Below are 22,254 nucleotides of genomic sequence, written 5' to 3'. Positions count from 1 at the left end.
GATGGGGTAAGCAGCTTTGAGAGTCTGCTGGGTACAGTGTTGACAGCGTCAGTTTGTAAAGTTTTGTTGGGGGGAGGCTCTTCAACAAGAAACAGGGCAGAAGTACAGAAGCAAACTAAATTCTGAACTCTAAGAGCTCAGCCACAAACATCAGGGAAAGGCTTGTCAGTGGTGTCCAGGCATTTATTCTGGAATTCCTTCTACTTCAAGTATGTAGATGTCTGTTATAAGAATTGAGGGAAAATAAATTCCAGTCTTTATCAAAGAAACAAAGTCCTGCTCTGGTCTTGTACGCATTCTTGAGATGGTACAGCCTAGATGCCTTCAGCCGCAAGGCAAACCCCCCTGAGAAGAGTCATTTCTTCCAGGCTTTTGACAAAGCAATTCTTTTATATAAAAGCTAATATCAAATTGTAGGAAAGAAAGTTCTAAAGAGGTGAAATTTAAACATTCATTTCCTTTACTAAACTCTGAATATGTGCTGACCCTACATGGTCTATTATAAAGATAACTTTTGGCAATGATCACCTGAATCAGGACTGCAAAATGAAAAGCTACTCATATTCTCTAGAAAATCTGACTTTTGTGTACAGATATAAATTCTCAAATTTGTATACCTAGTCTTAGTAGACAGGAAATTTAAGGGCAAGAAAGTTTCTCTTCTTCAAGTGGAAACACGGAAATAAGTGGTGCTAGTTGGAAATGCCGGGGCCTCGTTAAGAAGATATATCCCATCATCTGCCAGGTCTTGAAATTCTTGGCTCCTTCTATAGGCACAAAAAGCTTGGCCTGAACAGGTTTTCTTTATAGTGATTTAGGCCTTCCTTAGCATTTTTGCAAGGGGATACTTCATTTATATCATTAGATACTTTGGAATCCTAAGGGAAAATTCTCCCTAAGTAGTCAAAAACAAACAGTAATTTGTGGGATTTTGTCTGGAAGGAAAATGCACTGGGAGATACAACGCCAAAGCAGAAGATTCTCTGTAATGGATGAAAACTAAACCATCTCATGGATTTACACCCGACAGACAGACTCAGAATGGAAATGAATCTCTTGAAAATACACTGTCCTAAAGAAACAATCCCTACTCAACACTAGACCAAATTGTGTATCACATACTATTACGTAAAATCTTTAACACTTTTTAAGGGTATAAGAAACACAAAAATATCACTACGAAGTATTAAAACATACAAAGCTTTTTAAATCTCTAATCCCAAAGAATCAGCAGACCCCTTGAAAATTGCCAGCTCTCTTATTTTTAATGAGCACATCATAAAATATCACTTTCTGAGGTACGATAGTTTTATCTTAGATTGTTTTTGTTGTTGTTCGCCATTAAACTGGAACTCAGGCTTACTGAAACTACTGATATAGAAAAATGTACTTTTCAGAGGTGTGAAGAATTTCAATTCTCTTTAATATTACTAGCACCCCAAAAAACTATTTCTGAAAAAAAACAACTCATCACAGGATTTATGTCATTATTCATTATTCAAAAATCTACCATAATATAAATGTTTTTAGGGGTTGTTTCTCATATTTACTATTAACACAAGTTTTGAGTATAGTTTAAAAATATAAATGTAGTACAATATTAATCTAGTTATTTAATTTGTCTTTGTGTTCCGAACAGGAGATACAAAGCTGATCCAGAACAGCCAGGTATTCCTTTCCTTAGCACAGATTCAGGATTAACTACCGAATCAAGATGTGCTTTTGCTTAAGACATGTTTTGTTACAAGGGAGTATTTTTAGAATACTGTTAGAAAAAAAAAAAAAAAACAGTCAAAAGAAAAGTTTAAAAGTAAACTTAACGCATAGAAAGATTTTATTTTATAAATAGCCTCCACTTACCTGTACATGAATAATCATCAATTCTGATGTATCCAGTTTTGCAGATGCACATGAAAGAACCTGGGGTATTGACACACATTGTATTCTCACGGCAGTAATGGCGCCCTTCCGCACATTCATCAATGTCTGGGGAGAAAAAGTAGGGCCAAAGGGTCAACAGTGGCCAATATACTAGAGTTTCCCTATAATTTGCCTTTAGTGGAGAGAGGAATAGTTACTAATTTAATAGCATTTGAAAAATACATTCAAAACATCTCTTTTAATAGGATGTTTTGAATATGTTTTCAAACGACAGAATGTTGTTCAAATGACAGAAACTATACGAGCTTTTCCCAACAGTTCTTGCTGTAGTTTCAAAGAGGCCTGTCTATTTCAACTTGCATCACTCAAAATACCTTTTGAAATTTTCAGTGCATTCATCTACCTGCGTTTGATAAAATGGATCAGAATGTACCGACTCAGCTGCCTTAGTATCTCAGAAGCTTCATAGTATAAAACAAGAGGGCCATCAGTTGATAACTGTAGAAGCTGGAAGATATATATATTTGAGTCATTTCGTTTGGCTGACACTACTGAGCCTACAATATATTATTTTTTGATTCACCACCTATTCTGCACACTTCAGGAGACCCTGCAAGAGATAAGTAATGTATTCAATATACACCAGAACTTGAATAACTTCACTTAAAGATATAAAGCCAATAACAATGTAATTTATTAGGGATAAAAGTAGAGACATAGCAAACTCAGTAAGCGTCTGAACAGAGATTAAATTACAATGTAGCAAACTGATATAGATGAGAAGTTTTAATATTGTAAAATAAGACATTATGTTGAAGATCTGCTGAGGTGATTCATACACCAAATTTCTAGTATAAAGACTTACAGATGCTAAGACATAAGAGGCACTAGTATTAATTGTGAAGAATGTGAATTTTGACAATAAAGCTGTCCCCATTTTACAGCACCTCTCTGCGTAGAACATGAGGTATCTCACTGGTATTCTATCATCATGTAAGACTGTTTTCTAAGTGCCTTGATGCAATGACCAGACAAGATATTTCTCCTCTAGACATTTGCTTTCTCAAATCCCTGTGATTTGATAAAATGCTCCCGACAAGGTAACACTGACCTTAACTGTACTATGAAGAGAAATGGAACAGCTATAGGAGCTGGCAGGTAACCCACCACTACAGGGATCCTGTTATGCCATAACCGGGACACAATTCAATCCATAACAAACCTCAATCATAGTTCCAGTGCCGGGGGCATCAAAAGTGGAACTGACACATCCCAGGAATCTATGTTTTACAGCTATACAGCTCTTGGCATCATCTGAGCTAACACCTTATTTTAAATTTGGAAAAACTGAGGCTCAGAGAACCTCAATTTTCCATTCTTCCCCACAGTCAACACAATAAATTTCAAACTTCTTATCCCGGCCTGCAAAGCCCTTCACAGTTTGGCCCTTATTTCTCTAGCTTTATATTTTATAAGAAGCCCTGGTGATGCAGTGGTTAAGCACTCAGTTGCTGAACAAAAAAAAGGGGGTTGGAATTCACCAGCCACTCCACGAGAGGAAGACATGGCAGTCTGCTTCCATGAAGATTACAACCTTAGAAACCCTATGGGGAAGTTTTACTTTATCCTACAGAGTTGCTATGAGTCAGAATCGACTCGACGGCAACAGGTTTGGTTTTCTTTTTGGTTTTACATTCTATGACTGCACTTCCATCTCCCCTTTCAGTGTTCTGGCCACACTGAGCCTCTGATCATTCTTGAATGGGCCATACATGCCTTTGCATATGCTATTCTTTCTACTTGTAACTACTTCTTTCACCGCCACCCCAGTAGTCTTGTAAACCAGTGAATTCATCCTTCAAGATTTTGTTTAAATGTCCTTCTTGTGAAAACTACGCTGTTGTTGTTATTGTATGCTGTCAAGCTGATTCTGACTCACAGTGACAATATAGGATAGAGTAGAACGCCCCTATAAGCTTTCCTAGATTGGCATCTTTATGGGAGAAGATCACCAGGTCTTTTCTCCCTTGAAGCAGCTGGTGGGTTCGAATCACCAATCTTTCAGTTAATAGCCAAGCACTTAACCATTGTGCCACCAGACCTCCTTGAAAACTTCTCTAATGAAGTAAAATGCTTCCTATGAAGTGCTACCTTGGAATTTTATAAATATTTCCATATAGATGTAACAATTGTACTTTTATTAATTTTTGTAAGCTTCTTTCTCCCAAATAAACTATATACATACATCTCAAGAGCAGAGATTATCTATTAGTGTTGCTTAACTATGGCTGCACATTATATTAATCTAAGATGCTTTAAAAAAAAAAAAAAAACACTGGTTGTTGGACCAAAACCCCACTCCAAATTCTGATGTAATTGTCTGGGTTGGAACACAGGACACATATATATATATATATATATATATATATATATATATATATATGTTGTTGTTAGGTGCCGTCGAGTCGGTTCTGACTCATAGCCACCCTATGCACAACAGAACGAAACACTGCCCGGTCCTGCGCCATCCTTACAATCGTTGTTATGCTTGAGCTCATCGTTGCAGCCACTGTGGCAGTCCACCTCTTTGAGGGTCTTCCTCTTTTCCGCTGACCCTGTACTCTGCCAAGCATGAAATATATATACATACATACATATATATAATTATCATTTTTATACATATAAGCAAATCCACTGCTGTCGAGTCCATTCTGACTCATAGCAACCCCACAGGGTTTCTGAGGCTGTAAATCTCTACAGAAGCAGACTGCCACATCTCTCTCCCACAGAGCTCCTGGCAGTTTTGAACCACTGACCTTTCAGTTAGTAGTTGATCATTTTAATCACTGCACCACCAGGGCTATATATATACTGGTTAAGAGCTCAGCTGATAACTAAAAGATAGGCAGTTCAAATCAGCCAGCCCCTTCTTGCAAACCTTACGGGGCAGTTCTACTCCATACTATAGGGTAGAGTCGGAACTGACTCGATGGCAACAGCGTTTATATATATACAAAGACCAGACAAGTTGTGGAACGACATCAAGGACATCATACATGAAGAAAGCAAGAGGTCATTAAAAAGACAGGGAAGAAAGAAAAGACCAAAATATGTCAGAAGAGACTCTGAAACTTGCTCTCGAATGTAGCTAAGCAACAGGAAGAAATGAAGTAAAAGAGTTGAACAGAAGATTTCAAAGGGCAGCTTGAGAAGACAAAGAATCACAATGAAATGTGAAAAGACCTAGAATTAGAAAGCCAAAAGGGAAGGACACACTCAGAATTACTCAAGCTGAAAGAACTGAAGAAAAAATTCAAGTCTCGAGTTTCAACATTGAAAAATTCCAATGGCAGAATATTAAATGATGCAAGAAGCATCAAAAGAAGATGGAAGGAGCAAAAAGACAAATAACCCAATTAAAAAATGGGCAAAAGATATGAACAGACACGTCACTAAAGAAGACATTCAGGTAGCTAACAGATACTTGAGGAAATGCTCACGATCATTAGCCATTAGAGAAATGCAAATCAAAACTACAATGAGATTCCACCTCACTCCAACAAGGCTGGCATTAATCCAAAAAACACAAAACCATAAATGCTGGAGAGGCTGTGGAGAGACTGGAACACTCATATACTGCTGGTGGGAATGTAAAATTGTACAACTACTTTGAAAATCAACTTGGTGCTTCCTTAAAAAACTAGAAATAGAACTACCATACGATCCAGCAATCCCACTCCTTGGAATATATCCTAGAGAAATAAGAGCCTTCACATGAACAGATATATGCACACCCATGTTCACTGCAGCACTGTTTACAATAGCAAAAAGATTGAAGCAACCAAAGTGCCCATCAATGGCTGAATGGATAAATAAATTATGGTATATTCACACAATGGAATACTACACGTCGATAAAGAACAGTGATGAATCTGTGAAATATTTTATAACATAGAGGAATCTGGAAGGCATTATGCCAAGTGAAATTAGTCAGTTGCAAAAGGACATATATTGCATAAGACCACTATTATAAGAACTCAAGAAATAGTTTAAACAGAGAAGAAAATATTCTTTGATAGTTATAAGAGGGGGGAGGGAAGGAGAGTGGGAGAGGAGAATTCATTAATTAGATACTAGACAAGACCTCCTTTAGGTGAAGGGAAAGACAGCACACAATACAGGTGAGGTCGGCACAACTGAACTAAACCAAAAGCAAAAAAGTTTCTTGAATGAACTGAATGCTTCAAAGGCCAGTGTAGCAGGGGCAGGGGTTTGGGGGACATTGGTTTCAGGGGACATCTAAGTCAACTGGCATAATAAAATCTATTAAGAAAACATTCTGCATCCCACCTTGGAGAGAGGCGTCTGAGGTCTTAAATGCTAGCAAGTGGCCATCTAAGATGCATCAATTGGTCTCAACCCACCTGGAGCAAAGGAGAATGAAGAACACCAAGGACACAAGGTAATTAGGAGCCCAAGAGACAGGAAGGGCCACATAAACCAGAGACTATATCATCCTGAGACCAGAAGAACTAAATGGTGCCTGGCTACAACCGATGACTGCCCTGACAGGGAACACAACAGAGAACCCCTGAGGGAGCAGGAGAGCAGTGGGATGCAGATCCCAAATTCTCATAAAAAGACCAGACTTAATGGTCTGACTGAGACTAGAAGGACCCTGGTGGTCATGACCCCCAGACCTTCTGTTGGCCCAGGACAGGAACCATTCCCAAACCCAGCTCTTCAAACAGGGATTGGACTGGACAATGGGTTGCAAAGAGATGCTGGTGAGGACTGAGCTTCTTGGATCAGGTGGACACTTGAGACTATGTTTGCATCTCCTGCCTGGAGGGGAGATAAGAGGGTAGAGGGGGTGAGAAGCTGACAAAATGGACTCAAAAAGAGAGAGTGGAGGGAGGGAGCAGGCTGTCTCATTAGGGGGAGAGTAATTGGGAGTATGTAGCAAGGTGTATATAAGTTTTTGTGTGAGACTGACTTGATATGTAAACTTTCACTTAAAGCACAATAAAAATTTAAAAAAAAAAAAAAAGAAGATGGAAGGAATATACAGAGTCACAGGACCAAAATGAATTGGTCGACATTTAACCATTTCAGGAGGTAGTATATGATCAAGAACCAGTGATACTGAAGGAAGAAGTCCAAGCTATACTGAAGGCATTGGTGAAAAACAAGCCTTCAGGAACTGATGGAATATCAATTGAGATGTTTCAATAAACAGATGCTGCACTGGAGGTGCTCACTTGTCTATGCCAAGAAATTTGGAAAACAGCTACCTGGACAATCAACTGGAAGAGATCCATATTTATGCCTATTCCGAAGAAAAGTGTTCCAACGGAATGTGGAAATTATTGAACGATATCATTAGTATCACACATAAGTAACATTTTGCTGAAGATCATTCAAAAGTGGCTTCAGCAGTATTATCAAAAGGAACTGCCAGAAATTCAAGCTGGATTCAGAAGAGGACATGGAATCACGGATATCATTATTGATGTCAGGTGGATCCTGGCTGAAAGCAGAGAATGCCGGAAAGATGTTTACCTGTGCTATACTGACTGTGCAAAGGCATTCGACTCTGTGGATCATAACATTGCAAAGAATGAGAATTCCAGAACACTTAATTGTGCTCATGAGGAACCTGTACATAGATGAATAATCAGTCGATCAAACAGAACAAGGGAATACTGCATGGATTAAAGTCAGGAAAGGTGTTCATCAGCAAAATGTCCTTTCCCATACCTATTCAGTCTATATACTAAGCAAATAATCCGAGAAGCTGGACTATATGAAGAAGACCTCGCCATCAGGATTGGAGGAAGACTTATTAACAACCTGCTATATGCAGATGACACAACCTTGCTTGCTGAAAGTGAAGAGAACTTGAAGCACTTCCTGATGAAGGTCAAAGACGACAGACTTCAGTATGAATTACACCTCAACATAAAGAAAATAAAAATCCTCACAACTGGACCAATAAGCAACATCATGATAAACAGAGAAAAGACTGAATTTGTCAAGGAATTCATTTTACTTGGAGCAACAATTGACGCCCATGAAAGCAGCAGTCAAGCAATCAAAGGACGTATTGCATAGTCCAAATGTGCTGCAACAGACCTCTTTTAAGCGTTAAAAAGCAAAGTTGTCATATATATATGTATATATATATATATATATTTGTTGCTGTTGTTGTTAGGGGCCGTCGAGTTTCCTCCAGTCGGTTGGTCAGGTAGTCTTCTAAATTTCTTGACATAGAAGAGTGAGCACTCCCAGCACTGTATCAGTTTGTTGAAACATCTCAGTTGGTATTCCGTCAGTTCCTGAAGGCTTGTTTTTCACCAATGCCTTCAGTATAGCTTGGACTTCTTCCTTCAGTATCACTGGTTCTTGAACATATACTACCTCCTGAAATGGTTAAATGTCGACCAATTCATTCTGGTCCAGTAACTCTGTATGTTCCTTCCATCTTCTTTTAATGCTTCCTGTGTCATTTAATATTTTGCTGTTGGAGTTCTTCAATATTGCAACTTGAGGCTTGAATTTCTTCTTCAATTCTTTCAGCTGGAGTAATTCTGAGTATGTTCTTCCCTTTTGGTTTTCTAACTCTAGGTCTTTTCACATTTCATTGTAATACTTTGTCTTCTCAAGCTGCCCTTTGAAACCTTCTGTTTAGATCTTTTACGTCATCACTTCTTCCATTTGCTTTACCTACTCTACATTCAAGAGTAAGTTTCAGAGTCTTCTCTGACAACCACTTTGGTCTTTTCTTTCCTCCCTGTCTTTTTAATGAGCTCTTGCTTTCTTCATATATGATGTCCTTCATGTCATTCCACAACTTAACTGGTCTTCTTTTGTTAGTATTCAAGGTCATACTTTGGCTCTCATGGACTTGTTCTAATTTTCTTCAGCTTAACTTGAACATGCATATAAGCAACTGATGGTCTGTTCTGCCGTCGGCCCCTGGCTTTGTTCTGTATGATATTGAGCTTTTCCATGACCTCTTCTCACAAATGTAGTCAATTTGATTCCTGTGTATTCCATCCAACAAGGTACACGTATATAGTCACAGTTTATGTTGTTGAAAAAAGGTATTTGTAACGAAGAACTCGTTGGTCTTGCAAAATTCTATCATGTGATCTCTGGCACCGTTTCTATCACCAAGGCCATATTTTCCAACTCCTGTTTCTTCTTCCTTGTTTCCAGCTTTCACATTCCAATCACCAGTAATTATCAGCACATGCTGACTACATGTTTGATCAATTTCAGACCGTAGAAGTTGGTAAAAATCTTTAATTTCTTCATCTTTGGCATTAGTGGCTGCTGTGTAAATCTGAACAATAGTAGTATTAACTGTTCTTCCTTGTAGGCCAATGTATATTATCCCATTACTGACAGCACTGTACTGCGGGCTAGATCTTGAAATGTTATTTTTGATGATCAACACAAGGCCATTCCTCTTCAATTTGTCATTGCCAGCATAGTAGACCATAGGATTTTCCAATTCAAAATGGCCAATACCAGTTCTTTTCAGCTCTTTAATGCCTAGGATATCACCGCTAACGTATTCTATTTCATTTTTTATGATTTCCAATACATATAATATATATATAATTTTTTTTTAAATTTTCTCCATGGTGAGTCTAATGTAGAAAAAAAAATCATTAAAATACTTCTGTAAAGGACCAGATAGTAAATATTTTAGGTTTTGGGTGCCCTAGGATCTCTGTCATAACTACTCAACTCTGCCGTTGTGGCATGAAAGCAGCCATAAACAGTACGAATGAAGGAAGTTGCCAGCGTTCCAATAAAAACCTATAAAAGCAGGTGGTAGGCCAGATTTGGCCCACAGGGCATACTTTAATGACCCCTGGTTTAATGCCTAAAATGGTTGAGGATTATTGAGTGTACAATAAAAAATTTAAACCACAATCTAGTGTAGAGTATCTACAACATTATAGGAATTAATAAATGCTACCGAATGAATGAATAAATACTTCAAGGCTCATTTCCGTGAGATCTAAGAATGGTTCTCAGATTTTCTGACTTCTAGTGTAACAGTCTTTTCAGGATACCACACTACTTCTAAATGTTTGTACTGGTCTACAAGGAAAATATCACATTCAATTATAGCCTAAAAATCAAACTGCAAGCCCTCTAGGGGAATATGATGAAAACTCAATTACTTCTAGGATCTTAAGATCATAATAGAAGTCAGGTGGAATTATTAATGTGCTCAGCTGGATCAATGAGCTTTAACCCAGCCCCTCAGAGACGGTTATGCAGAGCGTTGAAAGCTATTTGAAAAGCCAGAGCAGGAGTCGCTTAGGTTTAAGCTTGTAAACTGGAGGGGTGGACATCAAGAAGTCCATGTGCACAAATGGATAAAGAATTTACCCTTGGGAATGAAAGACCCAGGAATATAGAACACAACTCAGTGACAACACCTTGGTCTCAGAGAGAAGAATCACACTGAGTGCAATATGGCATCACCTCAAAACAAGAATAGTTCCAGTTAAGAGACCATGGTTCATCATAGAGGCAGAGAATCAACTTCAGTGCCTGGGGCAGGACTATGAGTCCCAACTGGAGCAAGTGTTGATTCCTGCAGGTACTGTAGCACTCTCCAAAGATAAAACATTATCCTATTGAAGCCTCCCCCAGCAGGAATATCAATCAAACATGACAAATCAAACTCATAAGTACATGTGAAACACTCCAGATCCTTCCCAAAATACTTTAAGGATGCGAATGTTTACAGCATTAAAAGCCTATGGGAGAAAGTAGAGAAAGGAGTCAGTGAATTAGGGTTATTTCTGTTAATAGGACCCTATTTACAGCTGCAAGTGAGTGTATAATTGGTTTATAAAGATAAATAGAGATAATTTCTGTAACAAGGGTTAAGTTGCCCTTCTATAATACTATCTTTTAACGTTAATTGTTGGGTCTACGTCCCAGGTGGTTGGGGGGACATTAACCTGTCCAATTTTTTTGTATATGTTTCCCTTTTAAACTATCATACTGTCAGAAAAAATTCAATGAAAGGTTGTAAAGCAAAATCAAGGAGGCTATTTAATGTGAAAAACCTTTTAGAAATTTGAATGCTTTGCATGATATAAACTATTGGTTTCATGACTAAGAGATATAGAAGGCCAGGCTTATTTTTTGGAGCAGTGTTATAAGGGAGAAAGAAGTAAAACACCAAAACATATCATTGTAATGCTGTATACCTAATTGCCACTTGCTTTTTCTGATTTCTCATGCCCTATCTTCTGAGGAAGAAGTCCCCAAAGATCTTCATTTTCATACTAAAACTGCAAGGCTATATAAATGTCATTTCCATTTACAGTGCTGATACTCAAAGGCACAAAAAATGGCATGACTAAAAAGTAATCTAGTGGAAAATCATGTTCAGATTTAGTCCAGTGTTTATTTTAGTTCCAAATCCCAATTCAGAAATTTAATGACTTAAATTCTTACGATTCAATTCAACTCTCTACACATTTATTGAATGTCTTCCATGTACAAGACTCTTTCCTAGATTCTTGGTCAGATATCAATGGATGGCCCTAAGGGGTAGAACTAAAACCACAGAGGGATACCAGGGGAAAGAGTTTGCCTCAATATATCTTTCTATTAAGCAGAAAGAGCTGCACAAAGTTGGAAAAAGCTGCCACAGAAGATCTTAGCTTACTGCCAAATGGAAGCATTCAAACATGAGCTAGGCACGTTGTAGAGATTCAAGTAAAGGGTGCATAGCTGGACCAAGTAGCCTTTAACGTCCCTTTCAAATTTGGTACAAAGAAAGTTACTATCCTAAGAGGGCTTACAATCCAAAAAATAATAATATCATCATAATAATCAATTATCATCATCATCATCACGCCTTAATGTTTTAAGCAAGCATTCCATTACTGCATTTTAAAGAGCAGTTATCTCTAAGAGAGCTTCATGGTTCCTTGAAAACAGACTATTACATGGTCAAATAAGTGTCAAGATCACTATATTACCATAGCTCCCCCTACTTTCCTCCTTAAAACCAACAGTATACATTAGCAAATTACAAGCTCTCAGATATTTAGTCATATTTTTAAGCCTTCATTTGTTTATTCATGTATTCAACAAGTATATAATGGGCATGCATTATGCTCCAAGTATTGTATTAGGCAACAAAGATAAATTCTAGCTGGAGAAAATGACACATAACAATCATAATGTTATCAAGCCACACCTAATATAACAAAAACATACACAATTTGCGTTGAATTGGGAGCAACTAACATTAAAAAAATAAAACGAAACACAATGTCTGCTTGTTCTAAGAAGCTTTTAATACAGAACCATTTGAGAATTTCTAGGTTCTAGAAATATAAATAATTTCATAACTCTGCTCTCTCTCCAACTTGATAATGAAATTAAGAAGCCAGGACAGAGTTACATGAATAACAGTATGAGGTAGTATATGCTAAGTGCCAAAAAATAACACTACAAGGACTGGTGTTCAAAGGAAGGTTGATGACTAGGAGTAGAGGCAACCTAGGAAAATTTGATGGCATGGCAGGGCTTAAAGCGGATTTTGAAGAAAACATAGGATTAAAGTGAATGACCTGCACAAAGGTGGAAGGAGCTGCCACAGAAGGGAGCTTCAAACGTTGTTGCTGGGTGCTATTGAGTTGATTCTGACTTACTGTGACCCCATGTGACAGAGCAGAACTGCTGCGTAGGGTTATCTTGGCTAATAAAGATACTCAAAGATGAAGGGGAATACTGGAGATATTCAAGGCTAGGATGGGCAGCATGGGCAGCAGAAGCATGAAACGTTGATGAACAATAAATAATCCATTTGACTGAAGTTTGTACAGGAAAAGAAGGAAATATAGTTATGGGATAAGGGACACTATGTGACTGCACTAAAAGTCCAACAAATAAGAGGAAGTCACCTTCTTTGCTGTGATATAAAGACATTAAAACATTTGGAAGGAGAGAATAGGGAGGTGGCACAGAAAAATAAATTTCAGGGGAGGTGGTAAAGGTGTGCAATTGAGGTAATGGTACTTTTATGAATTAATGAAGGTATGAGCCTTGTTGATGTTGTTCTTAGGTGCTGTCAGGTTGGTTCCAACTCATAGTGACCCTATGTACAAGAGAATGAAATACTGCCCAGTCCTGCACTATCTTCACAGCCGATGCTATGTTTGAGCCCATTGTTATAGCCACTGTTTCATTCCACCTTGTTGAGGGTATTCCTCTTTTTCACTGACTCTCTACTTTACCAAGCACGATGTTCTTCTCCAGGGACCGAGCCTCCTGATAACATGTCCAAAGTACGTGAGATGAAGTCTTGGTATCCTCATTTCTAAGAAGCATTCTGGCTGTACTTCTTCCAAGGCAGATCTATTCATTCTTCTGGCAGCCCATTGTGGTTATTAAATCTAATCTCCTAGCCCCAGTAACTTCATTCTGCTACACCTTTATTGTTTTCTTTATATTACTTATCAATATCCGAAGGTATCCTATTAAAGTTGTTTATTAATATGTCTGCTGTCTATCTATTTCCATTGGAATATGAGATTCAGGAAGGTAGAGACCTTGTCCAGAAAAATGGCTGACCCTCATTAATTATCTGTTCAATGAATCAATGAATCCCTTCAAGGCCTTTCATCTTGAAGGAGAAAAGGGACAATACCCTCATTCACACTGGTCTGACCTGGAGCTCAGCTCGGCAGAGTGAACCCACTGTCTTTCCAGCATGATGCCCATGCATTTACTTAGACATAGCCTATGTAAATGAACAACAAACATGAGCCATCATGGTGACGCAATCTTGTAGAGTAGAAGAACACTGATGTCGGGATAAGGAAGCCTGGGTTCTAGCCTTGGCCCTACTACAAACCTGACAGGCATTTCATCTCTCTGGGCCTTAGTTTTACCACCTATAAAACGAAGGCTGGATGTTTTCTAGGTCATTACCAGCCCAAGGTCACAGTAAGCCTTGGTGGTACAGTGGTTAAGAACTTGGCTGAATCTACCAGCACTCCTTGGAAACCCTGTGGGACAGTTCTACTCTGTCCTACAGGGTCAACATGAGTTCGAATCGACTCGATGGCAATAGGTTTTTTTGTTGTTGTTGTTCCCAGCCATCAAAAGTCCCTGAGTGATGCAAATGGTTAAGGTATTTGGCTGCTAACTGAAAGGCTGGATATTTGATTACACCCAGAGGTGCCTCAGAAGAAAGGTCTGGTGATCTACTTCCAAAAAATTAGTCATCAAAAACCCTCCGGAACACAGTTCTACTCTGACACTCACAGGGTCGCCATGAGTCAGAACCGACTCTACGGCAACTGGTTTTTACAATCCTCAAACTTTACAATTCTGACAAAGAGAATGCAAGATGTACAGGGTTGCAGTGGAGAAGCTGATTCTCCAGGACTTTGTTCACAGTCACGTTCCACTAAACTTAAAAAGCAGAAGTAAACTGTGTTTCTTGAACTTGAACTTGAACAACGTCTCTTGCCCCAGGATAATTCAAGCTGGTCTATTTTAGAAGCAGGAATTTATAAATTCCCTTTTATCCTATCTGAAAGCTGAGGCAATCTTTGTAATTATTCAGAATCGTAGATTTTTAGGTCTGAAAGATCCTTTAGAAATCACCTAACTTAACCCCAGCCATTTACAATTGAAGAAAAGGAGGCACAAGAATCCAGGGACAAATTAAAAAGGTGGTAGGAATCAAATCATGCTTTCATAAGCCACATTAAAATATTTGGACTTCATTCTTTCTATGTGAACTGGGAAACATTTTATGAAGGGATTAATTTACTCAGATCTGTGTTTTTGGAAGATCCCTCTAGTGTCCATTTACACAGTTAATCAGTGGCAGTCATACCTGGAACAATGTTTCCAGACTCCCGGTCCCAAATTAATGTTCCGTTTGGCTCAGGGACTTGTCTCCAGACTGACCTTTGAGGTAGTGGGCACTCAGGCATAAGGTTCCCTATCTTGCGTGCTCTGCCACATCCCAGAGCTACCCTCACCTTAGAACCTTGGATAGCAGGGATATTTCTAAGCCTACAGCATTTATCCCAATTTTACCCTGTAAGAGAATTATATTAGCATATTAATGAACACTTTCTTTAATGCCTTCTTGCTTAGCCAATAAAACCTCAAAGTCATGCAGCTCAGTTGCATAGACTACACATACTGAAGAATAACACAGATCAGTATGGGTTATTGTTAAGTACTGGCCCACCAGCTGTGAAAAACTGGCTGGGTAAAGTTGGCAAAGAGATCAATAACTTAATTTACATACCAAGAAAAAGGCTAAGTTCTGAGAAATATAATTCTGAAAAGAGATTTGAGAGTAACATTTGGGAAGATAAGAGTATTTTTTTAAAAAATTAAAAATTTTCAAGTATAAATAGGCTGCTCAGTGAAAAATCGGTAAAGCATAAATTAAAATGCCATTTACAAATAAGCTAACAAAGGAATTGCCAGCAATCATATGTTTTAAAAGCAATGGTATTACAGAGTTTGTTTCCCAAATATTATTAATTTTTATTTATTAAAAACTATATCCATCATACACTACTGAAACATGGTTTTTTGACATCTCAAAATAAGGGTCATAAGTTTCCTTTATTTTTTTTAATTTCATTGATTACAAATTGTACTCTACATTCTTTAAGAAAAGTGAAAGCTCTAGCATTGCATCAATTTTCTTGCTACTCTTAATACAATTATTCCTAGTTTGGGGACTCCTAAATTGAAATAAAAAAATATGGAGACATGCACTAGGAAAATTGGAGACAGGATTGAGTTTGGGTCACAAAATAGTATTTATGGTATTAAGGAAAAAACATAAGCATGAATAGCTCAGCCATGAAATTACTACTTATTGAATTCTTACTGTGCCCAAAGTACTAAGTTAGATACCAACGGCATAACTTTTAATAAGGCGGATGCTGTATTTGTCCTTGCAGAACTTGTCTCTCTGGAAAGGGAGATGAATAATAGTAATACAATGTCATGGCAGTTTAATAAGGATAGGACCAAGGTGATGGCTCCTAATCTCATCTTGCAGGTAAGTCAAACTTCTAGGAAGACAAGCTTCTAGGATGACAGCTGAACACAGTACTATAGGAGAAGTAGAGCTAGCCAGGTGTGATGGGAAAAGAGAGAGCGTTTCAAACAAGGGAACTATATGCAATTGCTGGGAATTGAGAGATCCGATACACTCAAAGAATAGCAAAATGTTCAACTGGGCTGATGAAGTAAGTAGGGGCTCTTTATGTAGAGGTCTTGCAAATCATACAAGAGTTTGACATTATCCTAGGATCAGTGGGAATCAAAGAAGTTTCTTTAATGAATTTTTTAATATGTCATATGTGCACATGGTATAATATTTAATAGATACAATACAGTGTACAGTGAAAGTAAGTTGAACTTCAGCCACTCAGTTCCCTGTACCTAATCCCTGAGATAACCACTGGTACCAATTTCTTGTGCAACTTTCCAGAGACAGTCTATGCATATATAAACTCATCTATTTTTTTTTATAGGTGTGTATGTGTTTCCCCAAGAGTGATCACCAGAAGTATATGATAATATGAGTTGCTAGGCACATGTTTTTTTAATTTCAGGGTAGAAGATGGACTAGAAAGAAGCAAAACTGGAAGCTAGGAGGAAACTCACTTACTACCTTGGGTTCCTATGTTTGTGACAATATAATCTAGTTCAATAAGGAAGGAATATGGTAGAATCAGGAGCTAAATTTGATTGCACTCTGGGACGGACTGGATGCCTGATAAGAGAGGGAAGTTCTCAAGGATAGTATCTTCATTTCTTACCTGAACAACTGAGTGAATTTGTAGTGTGTGAAACTGAAGGAATACATTTGCGTTACAAAGGAGTATGGTTTTAGACATGTTGAGACCTGATAGTGCAATGGTTAAGAGCTATGGCTGCTAACCAAAAGGTTGGCAATGTGAATCCACCAACTGCTCCTTGGAAACCCTATGGGGCAGTTCTAACCTGTCTATAGGGTCACTATGAGTCAGAATCAACTCGACAGCCACGGGCTTGCTTTGTTTTGTTTTGATATGACATATCCAGGAACCTGGTTGCTCAGTGGTTAAGCATTCAGCTGCTAACCGAAATGCTGGCAGTTCAAACCCACCAGCTGCTCTGCGGGAGAAAGATGCGGTGGTCTGTTTCTGTGAAGATTTATGGCCCTGGAAACCCTACGAGGCAGTTCTATTCTGTCCTATGGGATTGCTATGAGTCAGAATCAACTTGACAGCAGTGGGTTTTGGTTTATGACATATTCAGTAGAAGTGTCATAAGCCATTTAGATATGTAGGTCTATAGCTCAGGAGAGAGGATTTGGATGGAGATAAAGATTTGGAAGTCATAAGCAGAGAGGGTAATTAAAGTCATAGCGCTAGACAAGATCACTTAAGAAGAGAGTGCAGAATGGAGAGAAAAAAATTAAAATGGAGCTCTGATGAACTTGAACATTTAAGAGGCAAGTAAAGAAAGGAGACTGGGAAAAGTTGCTCAGAGGGGTAGCAGAAAAATAACGATCAAAATGGCCACCCATTACTTCTTGAGCACACAATTTACATTTAGGGGAGTTCCTACCTTCCCAAGATAAAAATCACATTCAATTTTTCAGCATCCTTAGCAGCTAGTATATAGGTCTGTGACCTAGGACATCAGCTCAGGGGTACTAATGCTGAAATTCAATTCAGAAGAGAACTTGATGACTAAGGAAGCAAGTATAGTGGAGGAGATATCCAGCGTTCAGGATGGTTAACAGTGGCATAGATTCTGGAGTGCAGTCCTGGGTGTTATCAGTGAAAAATGTGTGATATTTGTATGAGTTGTGGTGTTAACACCAAGAAGCAGAGGTCTGGGATTTATGCTCAGGTGTGATAGGTGTTGTCTTGGCTGAATATCACCTAAACCTGTTCTTCAGCCCTCCCAGAGATACTGTGAGGCTCTTTCAATACGTTCCTTTTGTACTTAAACTGCCAGCAGGGATTCTATTGTTTGCAACTCAGAGCCATGATCCGTATAGTGAAGAGTCATGAAGACAAGGTAAATAAGTATTCAAGGAGAAGTGATCAATAGAATTAATTGCTGCCTGGTCAAGTAAGACACTGACTGAAAGGTGTTCATTTGATTTCTCAATATGGAAGATATCATTGACCTAGGTGAGAACAGTTTGGAAGGGATATGGGAAAGAATCTAGATTTAAGTAGTTTGAATGTGTAAGACATGAAAAAATGGGTGCACTGAGTGTATGCTGTTAAGAAAGAGACGAGCATATTCAAATGTTGATGGGAAGGAGCAAACAGAGATAAAGAGGTTGAAAATTAGCTGAGATGAGGGGCTGGAGAAAGGTTCCTCTGAAGGCAGAAAGAAATGAGATTCAGTAACCAGGTGGACTCATTACTCCTAGAAGGAGGGGTGTCTATTCGAGGGAGACAAGGGAGAAGGAAGAAAGGATGGGGTGAAGCATGTGGGTTTATATAGTGAGAGTAGGTCTGGGATAAAGTCAGAGGTTCTGCATTTCTAACGAACTCCCAGGTGATGGTCCATATTGCTGGTTTGCTTCTCCCATGGACCACATGCACATTGTATACTAAGGTCTTAGAAAACAACTGCCAAAGGGTATAAAATAGAACTACTTATTTTATCAAAGCATAAAATCATCATGACCCTCGTTTTATCTGTATCTGGAAAAAGGGCATAAATCTTAAATGTTGCCTCTACTAGAAAGTAGTCAGATTTCTGAGAATAGGGGCTTAGACTGCTTTGCTTATGACCAACACCCACTATATGCCTAGCACATAGTACATGCTTGACAAATATTGTGAATGAATGAATATTGAACAGACTCTCTGTATGAAATCTGATGATAGAATTCAATCATAAATCAAAAATCCCAAGAATAATTTCTCGATTCATCCCAGAGAGAAGAAAGCAGTGGTTTTTAACTCTATTTAACACACAGATGTATCACTAAATGATAACTGAATTTATTCTTTTTTATAAAGCTTCCAAAGAAATCATGAACTCCAATGGACTTAAATATGAGTTTTTACAGAGAAGTGCACCCTTGAGAGGAAAAACATCAGCTGAGCACATAAAGTCACCCAACGATACTGTGTTGTTTCAAAAGGAGTACATGGGCAGCACTGAATGCTGCCTCTACGTCCTCTGTATGAGAAACCATGCCTTAGAAGAAATTCAGAAAATTTTCATCATTATTAGGTTTGATTTTAAAATATAAAAGTTCTCCCTTCACATCAAAGGAGAACCTGGCTTCAAAGCAAAAAAATGCCCTTTTCCTCTAATTTGAATACCTTAATGGTGTTCAAGTTTACAAATTAATGGAAATTACTTTTGGGTCAGAGAAAGCTGAAGTTAAGTGTTACAGAGAGTAAATGATAAATGAGCCCAGAAGAGCTGCTAATGCAAGTTCAAATTTAGCTATGTCACACTGGGAGAGATTTTCAGAACTTCTGCACCAAAACTCAATTGGAGGAGGAATGATCCTCATGGAAAAAAAAAAAAAAATCCATTATGTCCTCAACATTGTAAATATGTAAAATACATGTTCCCCAAAGCCTAAAAATGCTTTAATATTACCATATATTAATTCTGAAATCTGTCTCATGTGGCAACTTTTTCACTGGCTTTGATGAATAGGCGATCCCATTAAAAGGCCAATTCATATTCAGAAACAACAGAAACGCTTTTACTCTTCTTGCTTGTTTGTTCTTCACGTGTAACCTTAGATTTTTTTTTAATTTAAGAAACTCTACCATAACACACCATAGAGAGTGCATTATTAGCCACAGTCTGGAAAGTCACAGTGTCTGCTAGAATTCCTTAATTAATCCCATAGGACTCGGTCCTCTGGTTATTTATACCTGCTCTGTTAGCAGGCTTCCCATTAAATGCCAGTGGAGACTTGTGTGCTGGGTTTGCAATTGGAGAATCAAGCTCCATCCTACTTATTTCCCTTTATAGCTCTGGAAGCAGCTCTGTGGGGCTATCACTCTTCTTGTTCTTAAAAGGAAACCTCTCAGATTGCCTCTATATTCCATAGTTAATGATATAATGTTATGTAGATACTAGCTATGCCAGGAATTTATCACTAAGTGAATTAGGTGTGAGGTAGTAAGCAGCTGTGATAAAGAAAAAAAAACAACAACAACAAAAAAATCCTTTGCCGCCCAATCGATTCCAACTCATAGCGGCCCTATATAGGACAGAGTAGAACTGTCCCATACGGTTTCCAGGGATCCCGTGGTGGACTGGAATTGCTGACTTCTTGGTTAGCAGCTGTAGCTCTTAACCACTACACTACCAGTGTTTCCAATAAAGAGAGAGAGAAAGGAAGGAGGGAAAAAGAAAGGAAGAGAGAGAGAAAAAGTTTGTTTTCCTATTGTCTTCTTGCGTGGGTTACTTCTATGTCCCAGCTTATTATAGTTTCTCTAATGCCAATGAACTGCTATCTGGATAGACTACAGATTTGTTTCCTTTTCAGAAACATTCAAATTTTAAAGCCAGTTAGCTGCTAAAAAAAAAAAAAAAAAGAAAGAAAGAATGTCTTTCTAAAGAAAAATCTATATACTAGTGCTACTTACAAAAATAAGAATTAGGTTATATATCTAATAAGTAAGTTAAAAGTGGTGAAAAGAAACAAAATGTGGAGATGGGTGACACGAATTTGAACTCTGGATTAACTATTTTTGTCTGAGTAGGGGATTTTGGACAGGTCATATGATTTCCAAACTCTTCAGTTTTCACATCTATATAACAAAAGATTATAAATAATGCTTGCATCATAGGACTGCTGGATAAAATAAGGTGATACATGTGAAAAGCATTTTAAACACCTCCAAAGAACCATATGGTTATTGGTAGTTGGTGGTATTTTTTATTACAGCCCCATTTGACAAACAGAGAAAGAAGAATACAAAATAGAAAAGAATAGAGCACTTTTCATGAAACGTTATGCTCACATTACTTTCTATGTGGACTAGAATCCCCTGAAATGCAGAACAAGAAAGGAGGTAAAAGAGGAATCATTAGCCAAAGAATAGCACTAAAAAGACAGGAACAGGATTGGAGGATACAGCGTTTCTTTTGATACAAAGGGTGAAATAAAGAAGAAACTAGAAAGACGCTGAACTTCATGTCTAAATATAATAATTTATTTTTGAGGATATGACTGTGTCTAACACATAAACCCATTGCCATTGACTTGATTCCAATGCAGAGTTGCTAAACCAATGTTTATTAAGGTTCTGCTATCTAGGCTCAACTAGCATTTATTAAGCACTTTCTCAAGTTTTTTTTTCTCAAGTTCCTGGGTGGAGAGAATGGTTAAAGTACTCTGCTTCTAACAGAAAGGTTGGAAGTTTGAGTCCACTCAGAGGTGACTCAGATCAAAGGCCTGATGATCTACTGCAGAAAAAATCAACCATTAAAAGCCCTGTGGAGCACAGCTCTACTCTGACACACATGGGATCTCCTCGAATCAGAATCGATGGTAACAGTTTGGTTCAATTTTTAGACATGCTAGACATTTGATGTTCAAATGCGTCGGCTTGCGAATTATAGACAGAATTCAAATCTTAGGTAAAAATTTGAAGTCTTCAGTAACAGCAATGGTGGTGATAGTAAAACTTTTGGGACTTGCGGTCCTTTTAGTATGCATGTCATTTATCAGTACACATATAATTTAAACAAATAACGACTGTTATGAGTTGACAAATTCCTCTCTTACACTATGCAAAACAAGTTTTTAAGCCCAATACATATGCATTTGATACATCTGAATCTCCTTTCAGCTATAAAAATCATTATGACTTTTGTGCATTAGACTTCTTGTGCACAATATAAATACAACTAAATAAGCTCAATGCTTATCCTGAATAATTCTTTAGTGATGAGGTGGCCTAACAGTGCCCATCTGTTCAGCATATCTAAACACTTCAAACCATCAATCGACAGATATTTCTTAAGCTCTACATTGTCTCTATTTTAAAAGAATTCAAGGAAAATAAACAGAGTCTATGATCATAATACATTTATATGGGAAAATACACATGAATCTGAAACAGTAAACAATATACAATAAAATATTCTACAACTGGACAACTGAATATAAACTGGTACACAATAATGTGCTAGTTCTTCCGTCAGATAAAAAATTTTAAAAAGATTTGAGAAATTAAATCTATGTGTGCTGAATTCATCAGGGAAATCTTCAAAGAGAAGATAAAAATCAAGCAGAGTCCAGAAGGATGATTAAATAGTGGCTAGTTGGACCAAAAAGCA

The 22,254-nt window shown here is 37.9% G+C and overlaps 1 protein-coding gene across 1 annotated transcript in view; it reads right to left on the bottom strand.

Moving 5' to 3' along the window:
* Nucleotides 1-22,254, bottom strand: part of NELL2 (neural EGFL like 2) — a 392,904-nt gene that overhangs the window by 180,033 nt on the left and 190,617 nt on the right. Inside the window, exon 13 of the mRNA XM_010595995.3 lies at nt 1,861-1,986. Within this exon, the coding sequence (XP_010594297.2) occupies nt 1,861-1,986 (126 nt within the window). The remainder of the gene's footprint in view (nt 1-1,860; nt 1,987-22,254) is intronic.

This window comes from Loxodonta africana, chromosome 4 (genome assembly GCF_030014295.1).
Source record: "Loxodonta africana isolate mLoxAfr1 chromosome 4, mLoxAfr1.hap2, whole genome shotgun sequence".
Taxonomy (NCBI): Eukaryota; Metazoa; Chordata; class Mammalia; order Proboscidea; family Elephantidae; genus Loxodonta; species Loxodonta africana.
The sequence above is the reverse complement of the archived record's forward strand: the minus strand, read 5'-3'. Positions and strand labels throughout refer to the sequence as shown.